At 35.2% G+C, this 21917-nt stretch overlaps 2 protein-coding genes across 7 annotated transcripts in view; one reads left to right on the plus strand and one right to left on the minus strand.

Moving 5' to 3' along the window:
• Nucleotides 1-1148, minus strand: part of tmem178a (transmembrane protein 178a) — a 9810-nt gene extending 8662 nt beyond the window's left edge. Inside the window, exon 1 of the mRNA XM_051123346.1 lies at nt 361-1148. Coding sequence (XP_050979303.1) covers nt 361-772 — 412 coding nt within the window. The 5' untranslated portion in view covers nt 773-1148. The remainder of the gene's footprint in view (nt 1-360) is intronic.
• A 1491-nt stretch (nt 1149-2639) lies between these two features.
• Nucleotides 2640-21917, plus strand: part of map4k3a (mitogen-activated protein kinase kinase kinase kinase 3a) — a 99048-nt gene continuing 79770 nt past the window's right edge. For 4 of the 6 annotated variants that reach the window (XM_051123339.1, XM_051123341.1, XM_051123340.1 and 1 more), the window contains exon 1: nt 2640-4244. In XM_051123339.1, coding sequence (XP_050979296.1) covers nt 4149-4244 — 96 coding nt within the window. In that variant the 5' untranslated portion in view covers nt 2640-4148. The remainder of the gene's footprint in view (nt 4245-21917) is intronic. The other 2 variants (XM_051123343.1, XM_051123345.1) reach the window with 1 other exon arrangement.

Genomic DNA, 21917 nt, shown 5'->3' on the forward strand with positions numbered 1-21917 from the left:
TACACGTTTCATACAGTGAAAAGAGCCGGTTCATTTGAATCATTCGTTCGGGAATCGAACGGCAATAGGCGCCCTGTGTTAGTGAGTTAACTAAAAAGAACCGACTCACAAGAGTCATTCGTTCGGGATTCAAACCACACTAGTCGCGCTTGTGTGTACTCGCTAGAGATTCAGTGCAGGAAACTCTGTTGTAGATGTAGAAAGAACACACGTTTGACAAGCCTAACAAAAATTAACTTGAAAACCGCTCTGGTACTTAAAATAACAGAACCGGTTCTCCTAGCCAAAACTTAGCCAACGCTAGCGCGGTGTTGTTTGTTTATTTTTTGCGTTGGAATGAACTTTGCACTCAGGTCTTACCCCTCGAAATGAGTTTGTCAATATCCCTGTCCATTCCCTCGAAGTAGCATTTCCTCCAAAGTCCAGAGTAGGTGGAGAAAAGCGGGCGCCCGCACTCCGTCTCCAAAATGCCCATGCCCAAAATCGCCCTCCAGTTCTCCAACAGTTCCTCCTCTCGACTCCCTACATGTATGGGCTTCATGAGAGCCAGGTTGCGCTTTGCGTTGCCGCTGTCCACCAGAGGCAGGTGATAGATGGGCATCTCCCTGTTCTTTTGGTCGTTGGACTCCGACCCGTATTGGTCGCAGTTCTCCTTGTGTCTCCTGGTGTCGGTTTCGTACCAGTGGTCGGTAAAGATCGCCGTGACCAGCAGCATGAGCGCCAGCAGGCTCATGGACAAGCTGATCGCCGTTATGAGAGCCCGTTTCTCCATGTCTCCAACATCCGCGCAACTCACTCAGTCATCTCTCACATGAAGCGTACTTTCCTCGCCGTTTCCCGGGACAATGCACGGCTTTGAGCAGCGATCTGTCATTACAGGTGGATAAGCGGAGTGTGTCTGCGCGTTCGGTACCGTGGGCATCTACATGGGGATGCGCGATGGCCGTGCGTGTGTGTTTACCTGCACTTTGTACTCTGTTATCCGCAGTAGCCGCTCGCCCTGGTTTCCTTTTTCCTGAGAAGGATGATGCATCCACGCAGAACAAGATTTCACCGTGCAACTGAACGCGCGTGTGGGAATGTCAAGGTTGTGGCGCGCATACTGTGCCAACAATAGCTAAGGGTGTGTCAAGGAGACAGGCGAGGCGGTTTCCTGCAAGCGCGCTACTGAACTGTTATGATGGTGGTGGTGATGATGATGATGATGACTACAGTTTGACCAGCCAAACATCAGTGCAGCAGAAGAACATTATGCAAAGGGGGTAACATTTCAAGAACTTCATTAGACTGCAAATCTTGCGAAGAAATGCTTTTTAGTATATTCTAGTAATCGACAAATTAAGGTATTTTTCAGTTATGTCTGTTATGCTAAAAATCAAATCTTTTAAAATCAACTTTAACCCACACGTGCAAAGAAAAAAAGCAGTATTTGTGTGCATATCCGCTTCATACCTTTAAAAAAACAATTTATACCAGTTATACAAAAAGTTTGTTTTATTGACTTTTTGAAATGTAATGAAAAATATTTCCCTTGTACATTGAGAGTATTCAGCTTTACCATTTTATTTAAGTTTACAGACATTTTTTAAGGTAAACCTTTTTTTTTTTTTAAACAAATATCATACTTGTGTATGTTTTATATAGTTTATCCATTAGACCTGAACAAAAGTGACTTTTCATAACAAGGTAAAATGCATTTATATGCATGTATGTATATGCATTAATAGGCCGATATATGGATCAGGTCAAAATTTGGTCATTTTACATAATGTAGTGCATTTTCTCTTATTATAGATAGATAGATAGATATAGATATGTTATATATATATATATATATATATATATATACTAAATCCATTTATTTGATCCAAAGTACGGCAAAAACAGTAAAAATGTGAAATATTTTTGAAATATATTTAAAATAACTGTTTTCTATTTGAATATAATTTATTTGTGTGAACAAAGTTAAATTTTCAGCATCATTACTCCAGTCTTCAGTGTCACATGATCCTTCAGAAATCATTCTAATATGCCGATTTGCTGTTTAAGAAACATTTATTATTATTATTATTATTATTTATTATTAATAAACATTATTTAAAACAGTTGAGTACATTTTTAATATATATATATATATATACATACATATACATACATATATATTATGGGGGTATAGAAGAAATTAATACTTAATTAATACTTAAATTAATCAAAAGTGATGGTAAAGTCATTTATAATATTTCAATAGATTTCTGTTTCAGATAAATTAACTTTCTTTTCATCAAATAAACCTAAAAAATTCTATAACATAATAATAATAATAAAATCACAGGTATAAATTACATGTTGAAATATATTAAAATAGAAATACATTGTGTTAAGAAGTAAAAACATTTCAGAATATTACTGCTTTTGCTGTATTTTGGTATTTTGGATCAAATAAATGCAGTCTTGTTAAGCAGAAGAGACTTTTTAAAAAAAAAAACGTTAAAAATCTTACTGGTCAAAAGATTTTGACTGGTAGTGTATATCATTTATATTATCTCTATAGCATTTTAATAAATATATATATATATAAATATATATATATATATATATCATGTTAATATAGATCTATCTATCTATCTATCTATCTAAAATCAATCATAATTTTTTTAAATAAATATTAAGAAACTGATAACCAGTTGAGTAGAAAAATGATTCCTAAAATATGGAGAGGAACTGAAATTAATACAATTATGGTCACTGCAAAAAAACCCTGAACAATGAATTGAAAACACATCTAGAACAGCCAGGAAATAATACTTTTCTAAGCCATACAGGCCAACTGTATGTGCGTTGGTTGTTTGATAACTGCCGTCATGCTGAGACCTTGATCTGTGCCAGTGCATGCTTTAATAATCAGTCAATAAATTGCATCCTGGATGTGTGCCTGGCATTTGAGAAATAAATTAGACTGAATAGTCCTGGCTCATAAAACCTTCATAACAACCACATGGTGTAAGTACAAATGTGTTCAGAAGCTCACTCTTGGCACACACTCCTCTGTGATTCGGAAATAAATAGCGCTGAATCACAATCCTGTCTGAGCTGAAAGAGAAGAAGATGGAGGAAGAAGTATGAGACTGTTTTGTAAGTCGCAACCACATGGAGAATCCTGACAACTGTTAATTTGTCAACTGCCTGTGATTTGTCACATATTTGGAGAGATATATGTGAGAAAACAGACCTCAGACTGCCTTGTGTAACTCACAAAATGAAGAGAATTCATGTAGACAACCACAACCCGTCACTGTTATCACTACATACAAACCAGAAGATAACAATAAATGAAAAAATAAGTACGAAATAAGTACAACCAGCGATCTAACACTTGAAGGAAGATTTCTGTAAATAACTGCACTGGAAACTGAACTGGAAAGGAAATAAAATACATTCTAATTCTCTGAATTTCTGCTTTCTCTATTTGGCGGCCTAAAGTAGACCTCATGAGTTTTGACTTTTCAGTGAAGTCATCTTATGAGTTGAACGTCTTACAAGAAAGGTTAGTCAGTGACAGAGTTAAACTTCTGCTTTCTTACAACATGTTTTAGATTAAAATATTCTTATAAATTATTCTAAATATAAAATATTACAGATTTATACAGTCAATCAATAGTGTATCTTTATTAAAAGTTCACTCTGCACTGAAGGACTAATAAGTCTATATCAAACCAAGACAAACAAAATAGCAAATCAGTGTCACTCACCATATTCAAACTTCAAAGCAAGAAAATGAATTAAGAAACATGTTATTCTAATAGACTTATTTCAGAGATTATTTCAGACGAGATTTGTGTATGTTATAATATAATCTATATAATATTCCTCACAAGCAGGTTATCTTTTGGTGCGCCTCTGGTCATCTGACCCAACCCAACCCATCCTCCTCCTCCTCTCTTCATCCTCCCATTCCAGGCATTCTCCAGTCAACGAGCGCAGCGCATGCGCACTGGAGCTCACGGGAAGCCATGTTAAAGTTACAGTGAAGTACTGAGACTGAGATTCCCTTCTGACGCCGTATGTTTATTTTTTTCCGTTTTTCTCCTTTCGTCCGTGTCAGGGCCCCCAGCAACTATCATTGATAGTCAGAGACCGGCGTCCCCACGATGAACTCTAGTTTCGATCTATCCAGGCGAAATCCGCAAGAGGATTTCGAGCTTATCCAGAGGATAGGCAGCGGGACCTACGGGGATGTTTACAAGGTAAAAATGTGTTTTCTACAAACAAGGCCTATGTTTTGGACAGTGCAGTCCATATTTAAAGGGCCCGAACTTTAGAATAAAACCAGTGTGAGGCATATGGGAGTTTAAATGTTTTAGGTATGCAGTCATAAAGATTGTACTTCTCTGAACTGGACCGGGACACTGATCACTTAAAGGTGCACTCATGTATTTTTTGGCGAATTATTTTTTTCTTTACTCAACGAAATGAATAGCGTTATGAAGAAATATAATTTAAATGATATACACTGATATAATATGAAGACTAAAGACCAATAAGTTTTCTAATAAAAGCTGTTTATTCTACATGGAGTGGGTCTTTCATGGGCACCGCCATGTTGACATCACATGACCAGACCTGTCATGTAGTTTTTGGAGTTACTGCTATAAATCAGAAACAGCAATGTATTTAGTTTTTAGTTCTTTAAAAAGTGCCGAGTGGGAAATAAAATCGGACAAGCATGCCACGATATTGGCGATACTCGGATGTAAACAACAGCATGGATTGATGCTGTTGGTTAACGTACTACTGATTACGTTGTTCTGCTAGTTTATACTGTCTAAACCACGGACAAAATGTGTGGAAGCTGCTAAATCATATAGAGAAGGACTTAGTACGCAGGAACGGCCGCAATATTTTGACAAACTAAAGTTAACAGGTGGTAAAGATACATATACGAGCAGTATTAATCAAGATATTAGCCTAATATTTCACCTACCTGACTGGAAATGATAATCACAAACACAAATGTTGGCAAGACTCTTGCTTTAGAAATCCTGGTTCAGTTTGGCCAACCACAAACGGCTTTTGTTCCTCAGTTTTCTACTCTTCTCCTTGATTTGTTAGAACTTTTGTCAGTCTATAGTACTCCAAATGTTTTTTCCGGTCCGACCGATTAGTACAGTCCAATAAATGACAATAAATTACCATTTTCAGCAGCAGTAATCAGCAAAATATGTGAGTTTCGTTCATCTCAGTGGCATTGTTTACATTCAGTGCCACCAATATGTCCGATTTATGACGCGTCGTGAAAACACTCTATTCCAATGTTGCTTTATGTATCAACAATGCACAAAATATCGTGTTGAATCCAAAAATGTCCAATATGTGTATGGTATGAGATAACAACATAGATGAAAAGGACCAAACAAAAGCTAAACATTATTATGCAGTTGGTAAACAAAATTCATCCAGACCAATAGGTGTCAGTATAAAGTACTTACTGGCGCTATCAAGATAAATAAGAGTATAAACATCTAAATGAAATGTGCATTGACTTCTGAGTAGTAGATGAAAAGCAGTATATCCAAATTTATAATATTCACAAAACATTAGGCGGAAAGTACCGGGGTTTTGTCCCATGAGGCCACAGGAGAGGATTTGTGAATTTCAGTGAAGTGACGCAACTGTTGGCGTAAGTCACATGACAGTGACAATATGGTGGATGTAGCATGTCCAGATTTCTTTCATACTACATATAGAACATACATTTGTAACACACACAAAATTCCTCGTAAAAATGTGGTATCTTCGAAGACATGTGATATGAGACACAGCTTTACTGAGTGCACCTTTAATAGATTTGTTTACTTCCAGAACAAAAATTTACAGATTTATTAAAATTTTACAGATAAATTTACTCCCTCTTTGTCATCCAAGATGTTAATGTCTTTCTTTCTTCAGTCGTAAAGAAATTATGTTTCTTGAGGAAAACATTTCAGAAATTATCTCCATATAGTGGACTTCAATGGTGCCCCCAAGTAGCCATAGACAAGACAAGCGTTTAAGGTTAAAAAGTATATAAATTGTCAATTTGTTTAGAAAAAAATCAGATCGTTTTTCTAGATAAGACCCTTCTTCATTGGCTGGGATTGTTTAGAGCCCTTTGAAACCGCATTTAAACTGCATTTTGAATGTCCGAACTTGGAGGCACCATTGAAGTTCACTATATGGAGATAATTCCTGAAATGCTTTCCTCGAAAAACCTAATTTCTTTATGACTGAAGAAAGAAAGACATGAACATCTTGAATGACAAGGGCGTGAGTAAATTATCTGTAAATTTTTGTTTGGTAGTGAACTACTCCTTTAACCCAAACCACCTGAAATGTTGACTTCGTGAATTTTTAACACCCTGTTAATCCAGCAGTGAACCTTCTTTTAGCATTTACTAACTGTCGTTTTGATCTAAAACTGTATGATAACTTTATTCCTTAAAACAGAAAAGGAGACGTTTTAGTAGTCAGTGGTCGTTTTTGTTCTTTTTTTCAAACAGTGAAAGTGAATGGTAACAGAGGCTTTCATTCTGCCAGAACAAGATTTTCAATTTCATATGAATTTTCTATTTAAGAATCTGTCAAACATTATGCGGTTAAACACACTCATTTACACTCCTCTACAGCTTTTTTTAAATGCAATATGTTGCACATTTTACATGATTTCATGTCAACTTATTGAGTTTGTTCCCGGTTTCTTGCACCTCTGAATGAGTATGTCTGAATAACATTATTGTGTGGTTTTGTTTCAGTGTCACTCCCATGAGTTGTTGCAAAATTGTGCAAGATATGACAAATATTTGAGGAAGGCCTTGTGATATCATGGCTTAAGTTTGTGGTTGTTACTGAAGCTAACTTAGGCATTGGAGAAAAAGCAGTTTGGTGACAGCTGGCCAGTTGATCAGCGAGGCTGTTGTCCAGAGTGGTTGACTTGAACAACATTACAAGTGGTGTGAAATGTGCTGGATTATCCTCGGCTTTACTCGAGTGAGACTTAAGCAGTAGGTCAGCGTCACCCTGCAAGATTTCACCTGTCAGTCAAGGGTTGCATATGGCCAACAATTACAAGTCTGTACTCATCCCATCTTTATGAACAGCATGTCATACTTTGTTTGTTAAAAGAATAACGGGTTTTATCTGACAGCGTGTTATGGGATTATGTAAAAGATAAGTAAAATTCTGTTTATGCTGATTGGATGAATTTTAGATAACAGATAATGGATTATGCTGGCTACTGTCTGGTTTAACAGCATTGAGTGCAGTTTAGCTGCACAGTTATATTTACACTCCTTGGGTGTTTTTCTTTGATAAGCAACTGTAATCCAGAAGGTAACCGAATACTGTAGATTGCAGGAGATGAGAAACCCACATTGATTGACCGCTGTTCTGAATATTGGTGGGTATGTGGCCTCTTCGGTGTCTGTAGTGGTTTACTGTAATTAATGTTTTTTTTATGGTGTCAATCATGCAGTACTTAATGTCTAGAATGTTGTGGTCAGAATTTATGTGGTAATTATTTTTAGGGCATTTGCAACAGATTTTAATGAACTGTTAATTGATTTGCTGTTTCATTGGTGCATTTAGTGGCACATGAGTGCATGTATAATACAGTTGAAGTCAAAAGTTTAAACACATCTTGCAGACTCTGCTTAATGTTAATTATTGTATCAAAATAAGAGAGATCATACAAAATGCATGTTATTTTTTTTAGTACTGACCTAAATAAGATATTTCACGTAAAAGAAAATAATAGTTAAATTTATAAAAATGACCCCGTTTAAAAGTTTACATACACTTGATACATATTACTGTGTTGTGGAATGATCCACACCTGTGTTTATTTGTTCCCACAAATTCTTTGGTTATTCAGGATTTTTGTGTATATGAACTCTTTTCAACAATGACTTTTCACATTGAGGACAGCTGAGGGACTCATGCAACTATTACAGAATAAGGAAATAAGAAAATCATTCATTTTTATAAATTCAACTATTATTTTCTCTTGTGGACTATATGTAAACGTCTTTTATGTGAAATATCTTATTCAGGTTAGTACTAAATAAAAAATAACATGCACTTTGTATAATCCCTCGTATTTTGGTAAAATAATTAACATGTTGCAGATTCTGCAAGGTGTATGTAAACTTTGATTTCAACTGTATATAAATAAAAATCTTACTATATAATTTATATAAATAAACTAATATGTAACATCCAGATGTTTAAGGCACAGTGATGACAAAGAATGGTTAAATTTTTAATGGAAATTCTTCTCATGCTTAATCATGAGCAGTATAAAAGCATGTTATTGATTTTATTGTGAACAGTTCATCATGTTTCTTCATTCATGTTTCTGTTTTAAATCAACCACATTTCGGAAACTTAAAAGGAATCATTTGCAAAGTGATGCACATTTAGTTTTTGATCACTGAAAATGTGAACAATTTACTAATTTACTCATGGAGCCACTTTAAAAACACCATATCTCTGGCACTGAACCATTGAAGGCCTTTAAAATGAAGACATCAAAAGGAAAGTTTGTTAAGAAGCAGCATCTAAAAGGATGTTAAGATATCTTTAATACTTGAGTTACAGGCATGCAAACTTAAGCAAAAACCCTCAAGAAGAGCTTTTTGCCATCTTTGAACTGTCACCGTTGGCATATAATGAAACAAAAATAGCTAAGTTAACAGATTTTACTAATAGACCTACCAATCTCTGTGTAAAAATAAAATAATGTTTCTGCCAGCTTTCTAAGTCATTTTACCCCCCTCCCCTTGTAATTTGGCTCCAGATCTCAAGTGAAACTTGTCCCCTTCTACAAAATAGTGAATTACTCAGTAAATATAAATCTGTGACATTTAGTATTTTGGCCTTCATCCTTATATATATGTTTGTCTTTCTAAAGAAAAAATTGTATTTGAGTTGGTGACCTTGGGTTGAGTTGACGCAGAATGACCCCACCTTTTTAATCTCATAATTCTTAATCAAAACGTCAGAACTTGTTCTTCTAAAGGAAACAACTTCTTACTACTTCTCACTTCTTTCCAGTGACGTTTGCCAGACGTTTCCAATTATTTAGTTGCTCAACTTTAAAGGGATAGTTCACCCAAAAATAAATTCTTTATTTACCCTAATGTCATTCCAGACTTGTTCGACTTTCCTTCTTCTGTGGAACACATACACAAACACAAAATGTATTATATATATATTTGAAGAATATTTCTAACCATTTTTCATCCAGCTTTAAAATGAAATTCAAACAGCAAATACTGTTTTCTTGTGTCTTGACAGAACATTGTATTGCCTTATTACATCAATCGACACATGAATCAATCGTCTTTTCTTCTTTACTTAAAGCACGAAAAAAACAACATCAGAATGATGAACATCAGAACGTACAGTGCACAGCATAAATGAGTACACCGCCTCTAAAACTTAACAAATTCAGCAATTACTCATTACTTAGAAGACATGTTAGAGTTCTTTGGAGATATAATGTTCCAACAAGCCTGCTTGATCAATCAAAGAAGAATGTCAAAATTATTTAAGAAAATAAGATTTTCTTATCAAAGTGATAAAGTGTTGCAAAAATGAGTACACCCTCCTGAAAGTTACTAAATAAAACAAACAAACAAAAAAGTCTAGGTTTAAGGCAATTTTTGATCAACAGGTAAGTATATTAAACCAGAACTTTTAAAGACAAGTAATTTCCTGACAATTAAAAGTGTTATATAGCCTGTTGAATCATAATCAGATTTAATGCTGCCAACAAAGGAACCACTTCGAAGAGAACTGTCAGAAGATTTATTTCTTAGCATAAAAGAGGACAGTGGTACAAGAGGAATACCAAATTATTGTTTTAAGTGTGAAAATATAGCAGAAGTAGCACTGACATTCAAAAACAATGGACTTGTGACACGGCTCTTTTCAACAGTGACTTTATGATTTTGAAATCTTTTCACATTGAGGACAGCTGAGGGACTCATGCAACTATTACAGAATAAGGAAATAAGAAAATCATTCATTTTTTTTTAATTCAACTATTATTTTCTCTTTTGGACTATATGTAAACGTCTTTTATGTGAAATATCTTATTCAGGTCAGTACTAAATAAAAAATAACATGCGCTTTGTATAATCCCTATTTTGGTAAAATGGTACAAGAGGAATACCAAATTATTGTTTTAAGTGTGAAAATATAGCAGAAGTAGCACTGACATTCAAAAACAATGGACTTGTGGCAAGGCTCCTGAAATAATCAGGTCTTCACTTTAAGTTTTCATTTAGTGATAAGTGAATTTTTGCTAGAAAAAGAGCAGGAGAAATACCATGCAAATGTCTCAGAGCTGGCAAAAGCTATCAAAAGTGTGACATCATTTTGGATCCAAAAGCATTCAAAATGTTATGCTGTTGCTAGAGGAGGAGTACAGTGAGAAGTGCCTGGTATCCACAGTGATGTTCAGTGGTAGTAAAGCTCTTATATAGGGATTTATGAGTACTGAAGGTGTGAGGGAGTTGTACTTTATCAAAGCTGTCATGAATTCACACACCACTGTGTTATGCAATACAAAAACTTGAAACAGAAGATGCTATCCTCTCCTCATTCCCTGCATTGTTGGGCATTTTTTCAACATGACAGTGAAGATACTCATTCTCCCATGGTGAAAATCCTTCAGCGTACTTAGTTATGGAGGACATGTTAAGTACTAGAATATTATACATTTGCTGAATTAAATAGGGTGTACTCATTTCTGCAATCCTTCATTTAAACAAAATTAGGTAATTTACTTATTTTACAGAAAATATTGGCATATATTTTGTTGTTTGTTGTTATTAAGTATATGTTTAATGCATTTCAATGTTGCCATCTTTACACAAATTATATTAGTTATTATTAAGAAAACACATGTTTTATATTTATTCAGAGATGGTGTACTTATTTATGCTGTGCTCTGTATTTTATCTCAACCATGGAAAGACGTCAGTACACACAATTTTTCAAGTTTCAAGTCCACCGAAGTTAATCTACTCTCCTGTCTGATTTGTTTGTCGGACAAAATGGCGAATTTGGCGTTATGATTGGTCAGCCTGTCAATCAAGCTTGCGAAGGGTCAATTCCATGACATTCCGCATTATAATGTAAATTCTGTTTTTATGGCTGGATTCCACTGTTCCAATGTTTTCATAGCCCTAATCTTTTTGTTTCACAGAAGAAATAAAGTCATACAGGATTCCAGTGATATACAGGTGAATAAATGATGACAGAGTTTTTGTGGGGGTGAACTAACCGTTCAGTCTTTTACAAAAAACAGTTTTATTCAAAGCAGCTCTGTTTGCTGATTTAAATACCACACCGTTTTCAACAGGTGTTTCTCCCCGTTTGTTTGCCTACTGGGTCTTCTTGTTTTTCTTAACAGCTTGAAGTAAATGTAATGCCAACATGCTCCTGATGGATTTTAAAAGGGCCTGAAAGCATACAGAGATGTAAAGTATTGATTGAGCAAAGAAAGTAAGTATTGAACAAAAAGCCTGCTGCATCAAGGGTAAGGATATGACTAATTACCCAGTGTGATCAGTTTATATTGGCTTTGTGTCAAGCCATGGTGGGGCTATTTTGATAGTTCTGTGGCTTGCCTGCATTCGAGAGGTTTTGTATTGATTCCATTTTTACATCTATGGTCTGAGGAATCGCCAGTGAGCGACGGAAAGATGTGTATAAGACGAAAGCAAAAGCGGGAACCTCATCGGTAAAAGAATGAATGCTGGGCTAAACTGTGGCGTGAGGGGTAATGCATTGTGATTGAGTTGAGGCAGAATTGATTGCTTCTCTTTCAGAGGGTTGCTGTGGAAAGACGATTGTGTAAGCAAATCGCTTGCACGACACTGCGTGTTTGTGAGTTCTAATGTGTTTTTCCTGGCCTCCTTTAGAGGCACAGATTTCTTTCTCTCGCAGGAAGTTTGGCTTCTCCCTGCATGAGTTTGCTCGAGAAGGCCAGGTCAGTCTAAACAGTAGTTTTGACTCTATGCTGGCCTGAATGCAGGTTGATTTCGGTCCAGACGCTAAATGCATCAGATGGAACAAAAAGGGAGATGTTAGTTCTTGTCAGCAGAACAAAATCTGTTTATTTCTAGCCCGAGAGGTTTGATTTCACTTACGTTTTGAAGAATGAACATCTCTGACGGTGTTGCATCATGTACATCATTTGGTGAAATCAAGACATGTTAGCTTACAGTTTTCCTTCTCAGATTTGTAATGAGTGGAATTTCTTCTCTTCACACAAAGAACATACATCCCAGGCCTCGGTTTGACCTGACTGATTGGGTTTATTGTGGATTAAAGTCACAGTTCCTCTTTTATTTGGTTAATCTCTTTCCTCCTTCACAACCAGGAAGTCTCATGTTGCCCTTAAAGACGAAAACCAGTCATCTTGTCAATCCTGATTGCGATAGTCACCTTCAATCACACAGATTACACAGGAAGATGGTTCTCCAAGTGGCCTGCGTCGTGCATTTGTGAAAACATTCTGACAGGATGAAATTCAAGATGATAGAGTTTCCGTGATATGTGTGCCCTATGTGCGTAGAGCCGCTGTGCAGCTGATGTGAGGGCATTTCTGAATTGACTTTGTCGGGAAAAAATGATCATTAATTATTCACCTGTTTCAACAGCTGGGCACTGCTCCATCCTGTAATACTATCATGCTTTAGAGATTGGTATCGGCCAGTTTAGGGACATACTTACAATCCCTGACTTTCAATAGTCCTGACTATTTAAATAAACTGATAAATAAGATATATCTGGAATTAACTGGAACAATCAGATCTAATATTGATTATAGCATGGAAATGAATGAACCATGTAGGATAGCAGTATACCTAAATCGAACAATTCTTTTATTTGCCTTGCTGATCTTGTTGATTTGTTCTTTCTTTCTGACAAAAAATAAAAATAACTGTTTTCTATTTTAATATATTTTAAAATACAATAATTCCTTTGATGCCAAAGCTGAATTTTCAGTAGCCAGTACTCCAGTCTTTAATGTCATGTGATCCTACAGAAATCATTTTAAAATGCTAATTTGATTTGATAGAGTTTATTATTTTTTTATTGTCAATATTGAAAACAGTTGTGTTGCCTCATTTGTTCATGGAAAGCGTGATACATCATTTGATGAATAGAAAGTAGAAAGTAGAAAGAACAACGTTCATTTAATTTGGACATTTTTTTATGACAATGTAAAATTCTTTACTCTCACTTTTGGTTAATTTAATGCATCGTTGCTGAATAGGTATAAATTTTTTTAAAAGAAAAAAAAAAACAGACCCCAAACTTTTAAACATTTATACCTATAATAATAAATAAATAAATTTCCAACTCATTATTATACTTTATACTTTCAATATTATACATTATATAATATTATTAAAAAAATGTATATATATATTTTTCGTTTATTTATTTTGGGACATTTATTTCCATTATATCAACCATTTTGTTGTCTAGATGGTTGCATATTGCATGCAATATGAAAATATTCAGTGACATTTTATTTTTATTTGTACCTATTATAATAATAAACAAATAAATGTCCAACTCATTGTATATTATATAGTATTAATATTCCTTTATATAATATTATAAAAAATTATGTTTACTTATTTGTACCTATAATAATATAAAAATAAATGTCCAACTCATTTTATATGATATAGTATTAATATTATTTTATGTAATATTATTTAAAAATTGTTAATTTTTTTTAATCAGGTTTTTTTTTTATATATATTTTGGGACATTTATTGCCGTTATATCATCCATTTTGTTCTCTAGATGGTGGCATCTATATCAAATATGAAATTATTCAGTTATTTTAGGGACAGTAACAGCAGTTACTATTGACTGTGCTGTGTGTAAACATGATGTTTACTGTAGTTCTAGACTAAATGTGATAATGCATGCTCATCTCAGTTGCACAAAAACAGATTCAGTGTTCCTCCAAATAAATAGGAACAGTAAAATACAAACTCAGAATCACAATTAACACAAATCTGTAATAATTAAATATGTTAAATAACACAGATATCCTTTATGTATTTAATACCAATTTATTAACCAATGTCTTTGCCGCTGACCTTCGATGATCCAATTCAACCAGACTAATAAGCAAAAATGACTACATAAGCCAACACTTGTGCTTCATTTTGTTTTATTGCTGAAGAGTATTGAATTTCTTCTCCTGCGTTCTACTGTACAGACGTGAATTTACTTTTCTCTCAGCCTGAGGCTTATTCATTTCACTTTTGATGCGAAAGGACTTTTGCATTTGCCAAAAATAGAATTTTTATATTAAAAACAAACAAGCCAGCCGTGTCCAGATTTAAAACGTAATGCAAAAGTAACATAACACATTACTTTCCATAAAAAGTAACTATGTAATTAGTTACTTTTTTAGAGAATAACACTATATTTTAATGCCTTACTTTTAAAAGTAACTTTCCTCAACACTGTTAAGTATTTGCTTATTAGTATGCATGTGCAACACATTCTTACTCCCAACTCATCACATACTCAGGCTTGGTCAGGACCCTTTCACGTCATGTTTCGACGTGCAGGTTCCTCCATTGCTTTAAATAAGAAACCCTACCTGCCTGGCTAGGCTGGTCAGGCTAGTTTTAGCTGGTTGTTTCAGCTGGTCTCCCAGCCTGACCAGCTAAGACCAGCCTGGCCAGCCAAGGAAATGGCCAAAACCCCTCTAAAACCAGCCTCCCAAACGTCTATGACCAGCTAAGACCAGCCTGGATGACCAGCTAAGACCAGCTAAGACCATTCAACCAGCTTAGGCTGGTTTTAACTGTTTTTTTTTGTTGTTTTTTTTCAGCAGGGGTGTGAATTTTTTTTTTTTTTTTTTTTTTTTTTTTTTAATTAATATAAATATTATATATAAATATAAACAGTCAGAGCAGTTTTATTTACATTACATTATTTACACATTTATGAGCACGTAACTGCCACTAAACTTAACCATTTGTCAATAAAACATAGTATATAGCAGGCAAATACAACTACAGTCACAATTTATTTAAAAAATATTAGTATTTCAAGGCAAAACAATTGATTTCTGAGAGGAATAGATGCAATCGTCACGTCTATCCGCTGACAATTCAAAAAATGACGCCAGAAGAAGCATTACGTCAGCTTTGGTTGTGAAATGCCATTGGCTCTTGTGTGTCTCATGACTGATTTTTGAATAAGATGTGTGTAATTTGAATTTTTTTCAATTTAATGCATGCAAACCATTAAATTAAGGCAACCAACCGAAGACAATGGAGGACCCTGCACGTGGAAAAGTGACCCTAAAGGGGTACCCTGTGCATTAAAAATTGACACTAAAGGGGTCCAGACCAAGCGCCAATATTCAGTGAGTTGGGGGTGAGAACGTGTTGGCATATTACTACCATATCGGCAGTTTATTAGTACTTATGAAGCTCATATTAAAGGATTAGTTCATTCCTGAATTAAAATTTCCTGATAATTTACTCCCATTTACTTCCCTATTTCATCCAAGATGTTCACGTCTTTCTTTCGTCAGTCAAAAAGAAATTAAGGTTTTTGAGGAAAACCTGGGATTTTTCACCATATAGTGCACTTAAATGGGGATCAACGGGTTGAAGGTCCAAACTGCAGTTTCAGTACAGCTTCAAATGGCTCTACATGATCTCTACATGATCCCCACTTATTTAGTGAATCAACTGGTCATTTTCATAAAAATGAAAAAATAAAAAATAAAAATGTATATACTTTTTACTCTGCGATGCACGTCCATGACTTCACGCGTGTAATAATGTTGGAAATGCCATGCATGGTTAGTTCTTTGTCTGTGTACTTCGGTTAAAAAAAAGTAGGGTAGTGTGAAAAACTCCATCTCATTTTCTCCTCCAACTTCAAAATCATCTGACATTGTTGTTTTACCTTTTTTTGTGAAGGGTGTTTGACTTTCTTTGCACGTTCGCTTTGTAAACACTGGGTCAGTACATCAGCCTACATCACATGTGACCTTTCCAATGTTACTACGTAAGGCATGGAGGCAGAGCTAAATATGATTTTTTTTTGGAAAATGACAGATCGTTTTGCTAAACGAGACCCTTATTCCTTGGCTGATAATGTAAGGAGCCCTTTAAAGCTGCACTGAAGCTGCAGTTTGGACCTTCAACCGCTGAACCCTCATTGAAGTCCACTATATGGAGAAAAATCCTGCAATGTTTTCCTCAAAACACCTTAATTTCTTTTCAACTGAAATACATGGCATTTCCACACCTTTTCTCTCTTGTTTTTGTGACTGTGTGTTCAGAGAGGTGTCAGACCATCATGGCTAGGTGGGCAACCAGCACTTATTAGTCAGAGAAAACCACAGACCTTGAACCTTCCCCCTGAGGAAACCTTGAAACACCTCGCAGGAGTCTCACAAAGCTGAGGTCAACGTGCTCCAGCCATCACACATTCGTTCTTTCATCACTTTTTGCAGGAAGTAACTGTCAACACCTTTGCTTACTCCCATGTGTTTTATGCCTTCACGCCTTTTATAAATTCACAACAGACTAGATTACATGGTCTCTTTTAATAGAACGTCCTTGCCTTCTAGCCTACTTTTGAGCGGCCTTGAGATTTCTCCACATTCTGGAGACTAAAGCAGTTTCAACCTCGCCGCATCCTTTTAGTGAGTAAGCAGAAATACAGATCTGCGTGACAGAGTGATCTACTGTCCTACAAATGCGGCCGTGGAGAGAAATTGTATTCTCCCATAGTGAGCGTGCGCGTCTGATACTCTACCTTTGTTTGGACAAGAATGTGATTTACTTAATTATGTCGGTAGCAGAATTAGAGCTAGACTTATTGGATAGCTAATCGACCGGGTTGTAGTAACGATTCATATGTGCAAACTATATTGTTGATGGGAGACTCAAGAAGAGGCGGTCGTCTCAGTTGTACTGTAGTTTCATGATCACGTTTTAGCAAGCCCAGGCACGCTCCTGTCTGCACGCAGTAGAATTCTTGATGCATTATGTACTCTGCGTTTAACTGCAATACAGCATGAATAATGAATCCGATGAAATGTTTGATAACACCAGCACAGGAAAGACATTAGAGAGGAAAATGGGTTGTTTATCGGAGGTCAGTGCCGCATTGGCACAGTAAATTGTTAATACAAGGCATCAAATTTGCCAGGCAGTGCAGAAAATGATTGGCCTAGATTCGGCTGGTCGGGGGCCAAGCTTGCAGTGATTTATCCGCCTCTCTGTAATTACCTGACATGGCAGCAGCTCGCAGCCCCACTGCGTGCTGCACCTGTGCAGGTGGAGCGCTTGGCTGTTGCTCTGCGCCTCAGCGCTGCTGGAGAAAAAGGGCATTGGAGAGTGTGCTTGTGGAAGTCAAAGGGTTACGCTTAGGGAGGCTGGGTTTCAGACAGATAGTTAACCCAAAAATGAAAACTCGGTCATCATCTACTCATCTCCCAGTTGTTCCAAAGCTGTATGGGTTTCTTTCTTCTGGTAAACACAAAAGAAGATGCTTTAAAGAGTGCTGGTGACCAAACTGTTGATGGTAGCCAATACTATGGAAGTCAAAAGAGACAGTACGGTACGGACAGTACCCACATTCTTCAAAACATCTTTTGCGATCAGCTGAAGAAATAATTCATATAGGTTTGAAACAACCTGAGGGTGATTAAATGACCAAATTTTCATCTTTGGAGTTTAATTTGAGTTTGTGCAATGGTTGTGGTCTGTGTCTAATATTTTGGATTCAGTACCACCGCATTTGTTTCAGGTCACCTTTAGAGAGATTGTTTCAAAGATGCATCACAGTATTAATCAGGAGGTGACAGAATCGATGATGCAAAGTTCTGCTGTAAAGCAACTGTAACAAGATAATAGTGTTATTATTCAGCTCCAGAAAGTTCCGAGTTTGATTAAGTTCAGTTCAATAACAGTGTAAAGTTCATTCATTTTGAAGTTAAGGTTAAATTTAGTGATAAGCAGCTCTACTTGAAGACAGGAAAGTTGATATTTAACTCGAGTCAGTTCAATGTTGATTCAGTTCGGTTCAGTAACAGTGTTGATGTTGCAGAATTTGTCAGAAGTGGTCAATTATGAATTCATTTTCAAGTTCAATTCAGCGAGAAGCAGCTATATGGAAGAAATTGTCGAATAAAGTTATTTGTGTTTTCTTTGCGCACAGAAAGTATTCTCCTAACTTCATAAGATGAGGCTGAACCATGTATGTTACATGGACTGTTTTAATGATGTCCTTATTACCTTTCTGGGCCTTAAATGTGTCAGTTGTGCTGCTGTCTAGGTTGAGAAAGCTGTCAGATTTAATCAAAAATATCTTAATTTGTGTTCAAAAGATGAACGAAGGTCTTACAGGTTTGGAATGACATGAGGGTGAGTAATTAATGACAGAATTCTCATTTTTGGGTGAACTATCCCTTTAAGTGTCTAGTAATAAATAGTATAGTATAGTAATAGTATAGTATAGTAATAAAAAGTTATTGTTATTTAACAAATATTTAAAAATATTTATTTTATATAGTTATATAAATATATGATATCATTTATAATATGGTTCATTTATATTTAAAATATATTTATAATATATTTAAGTAATTTAATATTTTATAATTACATTACCAGTCAATAGTTTTTGATTTTTAATGTTTTTTTTAAAGAAGTCTCTTATGCTCACAAAGCCTGCATTTATTTGATCAAAAGTACAGCAAAAACAGTAAAATTTTGAAATGTTTTGCTATTTAAAATAACTGTTTTCTATTTGAATATATTTTAAAATGTAATTTATTTCTTTGATTTCAAAGCTACATTTTTAGCATCATTACTCCAGTCACATGATCCTTCAGAAATCATTCTAATATTCTGATTTGCATTTATTCTTATTATTCTTATGTTGAAAAGGTTTCTTTGATCTGAAATAGAAATCTTCTGTAACATTAAATGTCTTTATCATCATCTTTTTTTGAATGATAGTGTATAATGTTACATGTAATGTTCCTGAAAAAAATGTAAATATTTTATTTTTTATTATATTTTAAATATTGATAATAATTATTGTTTCTTGAACAGGAAATCAGCATATTAGATGACTGGAATAAATTGCATTTTAAAATGTATTCAAATAGAAAGCAGTTATTTTAAATAGTAAAAATATTTCACAATATTACTGCTTTTGCTGTATTTTGGATCAAGTAAATGCAGTCTTGATGAGCAGAAGAGGCTTCTTCAAAAAACATTAAAAATTTTACTGTTACAAAACCGTTTGACTGGTAGTGTATTTTGATATATAACCATAAAATGTTTAGTCTTTAGTCAAAATGTGCTGTCCTTCAAAAAAAAGAAAAAAAAAAAAGAAAAAAAAACCCTGATATGAACATGCATCATCTCATACTATATTTTGTGGCTATATATTGTAGGTGTCTCTCTGTCTTCCAGATTTTTGCTTTATTTAAAGGAAAGCAGTGTTGACTCGAAATGAATTTTGTGGTAATCAATATTTTGGCACAAGTTCTGTCGATTGAGCTTAACTTGTGCTGAACCCCGAATTTTCCTTTAACCCGCAGGATTGTGCATCAACCCATTATTGCAATCCTAAACTGTTCTCAAAGCAAAAAAGGTATAAAAAGTCAAAGCGGTCAGGGTGACTCACAATTTTATATACTTTTTTTATCCCACACTTTCAGAGTCAGATCCGGTCCTGCTGTTGTTGGTTATTTGGTTCCCACGATCCTTAGCTTTCACCTTTCTTTGGCCGTTGGTGGGCTCATTATAAAGAATCATTAACACATCATTTTAACCACACCAGACAATATGATTTGCCTGATTGCAGGGTGAGGTATTGACCGCTGGACCTGGGTGCTTGATGAAGTTATCGATCAGCACTAATCTGCATCCCTTTACCACAGAAATAAGCAGATTATCCTGGAAAGGTATTATAGTTTGCTTTTAAACCAGATTTTTCTTTTAATCATGATTTGTACTAAATAAAAACCTTTCACCAGGCAACCTGTGAGTTACAAGTAATGATATATTGGAAAAAATTAATACTATGTCATAATTTTAAGGGCTGTTGCTCATCGCTCTTTTCCATTACATTTTAGTCACATGGCTTCAGAAGAGCTACACTGTAATGCATGAATCATTTATCATAGCCTTAAGGTATTTTTTATGGTGCAATCTATAGTATCCATTTATTGTAACTGCATGGAGACATGCATTTCATTCAAAAGTTTATTTTTGCCTTTGACTGAAAAAAGAAAAGCGTTTGTTTGTGCATGCCATTCTTTAATTATATATTTAGCTGTTTTTTCTACTGATGTTTCAAAGCTGGGATGTGATGTAATGTTCAGATACTGTATGACCCAACACTTCATGCATCTCGTACATGTCAATGTCACATACCAGGCGTTCTGTGTGTTTACAATCTAGGTTCGATTTCAGTGCCTCATATCTTCGAGCTGAAAGGATTCAGCATGTGGGCTTCCTTCAAAGCAGTTTGCAACAGAAATTTGAATATACGGCGGAGAACCCTCAGCCTTCTGGAGGGGAGCTTTCAGTTGTGCTTTAACATTTTTGACATGCACCTCAGAGTGAATTCTCACACAATCCCGGCAAAGCCGTATCGCTCCTGACGTCTTCGCATTAGTTACCCGGGATGTCTCTGTGTTTTGCAGCATCCTTTTCAGATCATATCACTCAGCTGCTGATGTTTTTCCGAGTTGTTTTCGATCAACGAAATATCTTTGAAAGATGCTGATTATTAATCATGCATTAGGATTCTTCACTCCTTCCGTTCGTTGACTGCAACTGTCTAGTTTAGACCAAAATAGCTGCATTTAATTAGTGGCAATGGAATCATGTTATATAAAATTGTTGTTCAGTAGGGATATGCAAAGCAACATGTTTTCAGAATCAACTACTCATGAGTTTCCAGAATGATTAGTTGACTAATCCGTCTTAAGGAAGCCCTGCATAATTAGGCTGGGTTTGGGTTTGCCTGACCTAAAGGTGCTTCTAAATATGCATTACATTAAGTTGTGCTCTTGTGTTCAAATGCCTTGACTGTTTGACAGTTGGACTATTTTTAACTCAAGACCGTGTTTTAAAAAAATGCTCAAAGCGGGGTGTTCAAAAAGGTTTGTGTTCAGCTATTTTTTTTTCAATGAGACATGCACTAGATGGACATCTTTGACCATTGCATCAGTTTTTCAGCATTTTGCACCAAGAGTGCTGCGTTTGCCATGTTAAATAAGAGCTAGTTTAACTTTTAAAAATGCTGCATCCAACCATTTTTGAACGTTTTTGACGTTTTTTTATGTTATTGTGAATGATTTGTCTATGCGTTTGTTTTGTTTTGTATGAAGTACATCATAATATGGAGGAAAAGCTCTGTCGCTGTATTACATTGTAAATTTTAAGATGTGTTTCTGAAAGGGTTTTGCAGTGTAAACGGTCTAAAAATGCTAAATCACAGCACATTTAAAATATAAAATATTATAGATGTCATGATTCCTTTATTCAGTTCTACCACTCGATTTTTAAAAATCCTCGATTGCTTTTTGCCCGTGTCGAGTAACCGGCAAAATACCGGAAGGGACCCGTGTACGAGAATCCATGAAATTCATTATTAGATCGTTTTTCAAGGCTGCATGATATAATAAATCCATTTAGAAATCATAGTAAAGCATACTGCTGTTGTGAATTCACAAGCACTGTGATTAAATGAAATAAATATATGTCATGCAAGTTTAATATATGCGCTTTAATTATTTACATGCATGTAGGTTACGTAAGTGCGTCTTAGAGCGTTTCTGT

The sequence above is a fragment of the Labeo rohita genome, chromosome 11 (assembly GCF_022985175.1).
Source record: "Labeo rohita strain BAU-BD-2019 chromosome 11, IGBB_LRoh.1.0, whole genome shotgun sequence".
Classification (NCBI taxonomy): Eukaryota; Metazoa; Chordata; class Actinopteri; order Cypriniformes; family Cyprinidae; genus Labeo; species Labeo rohita.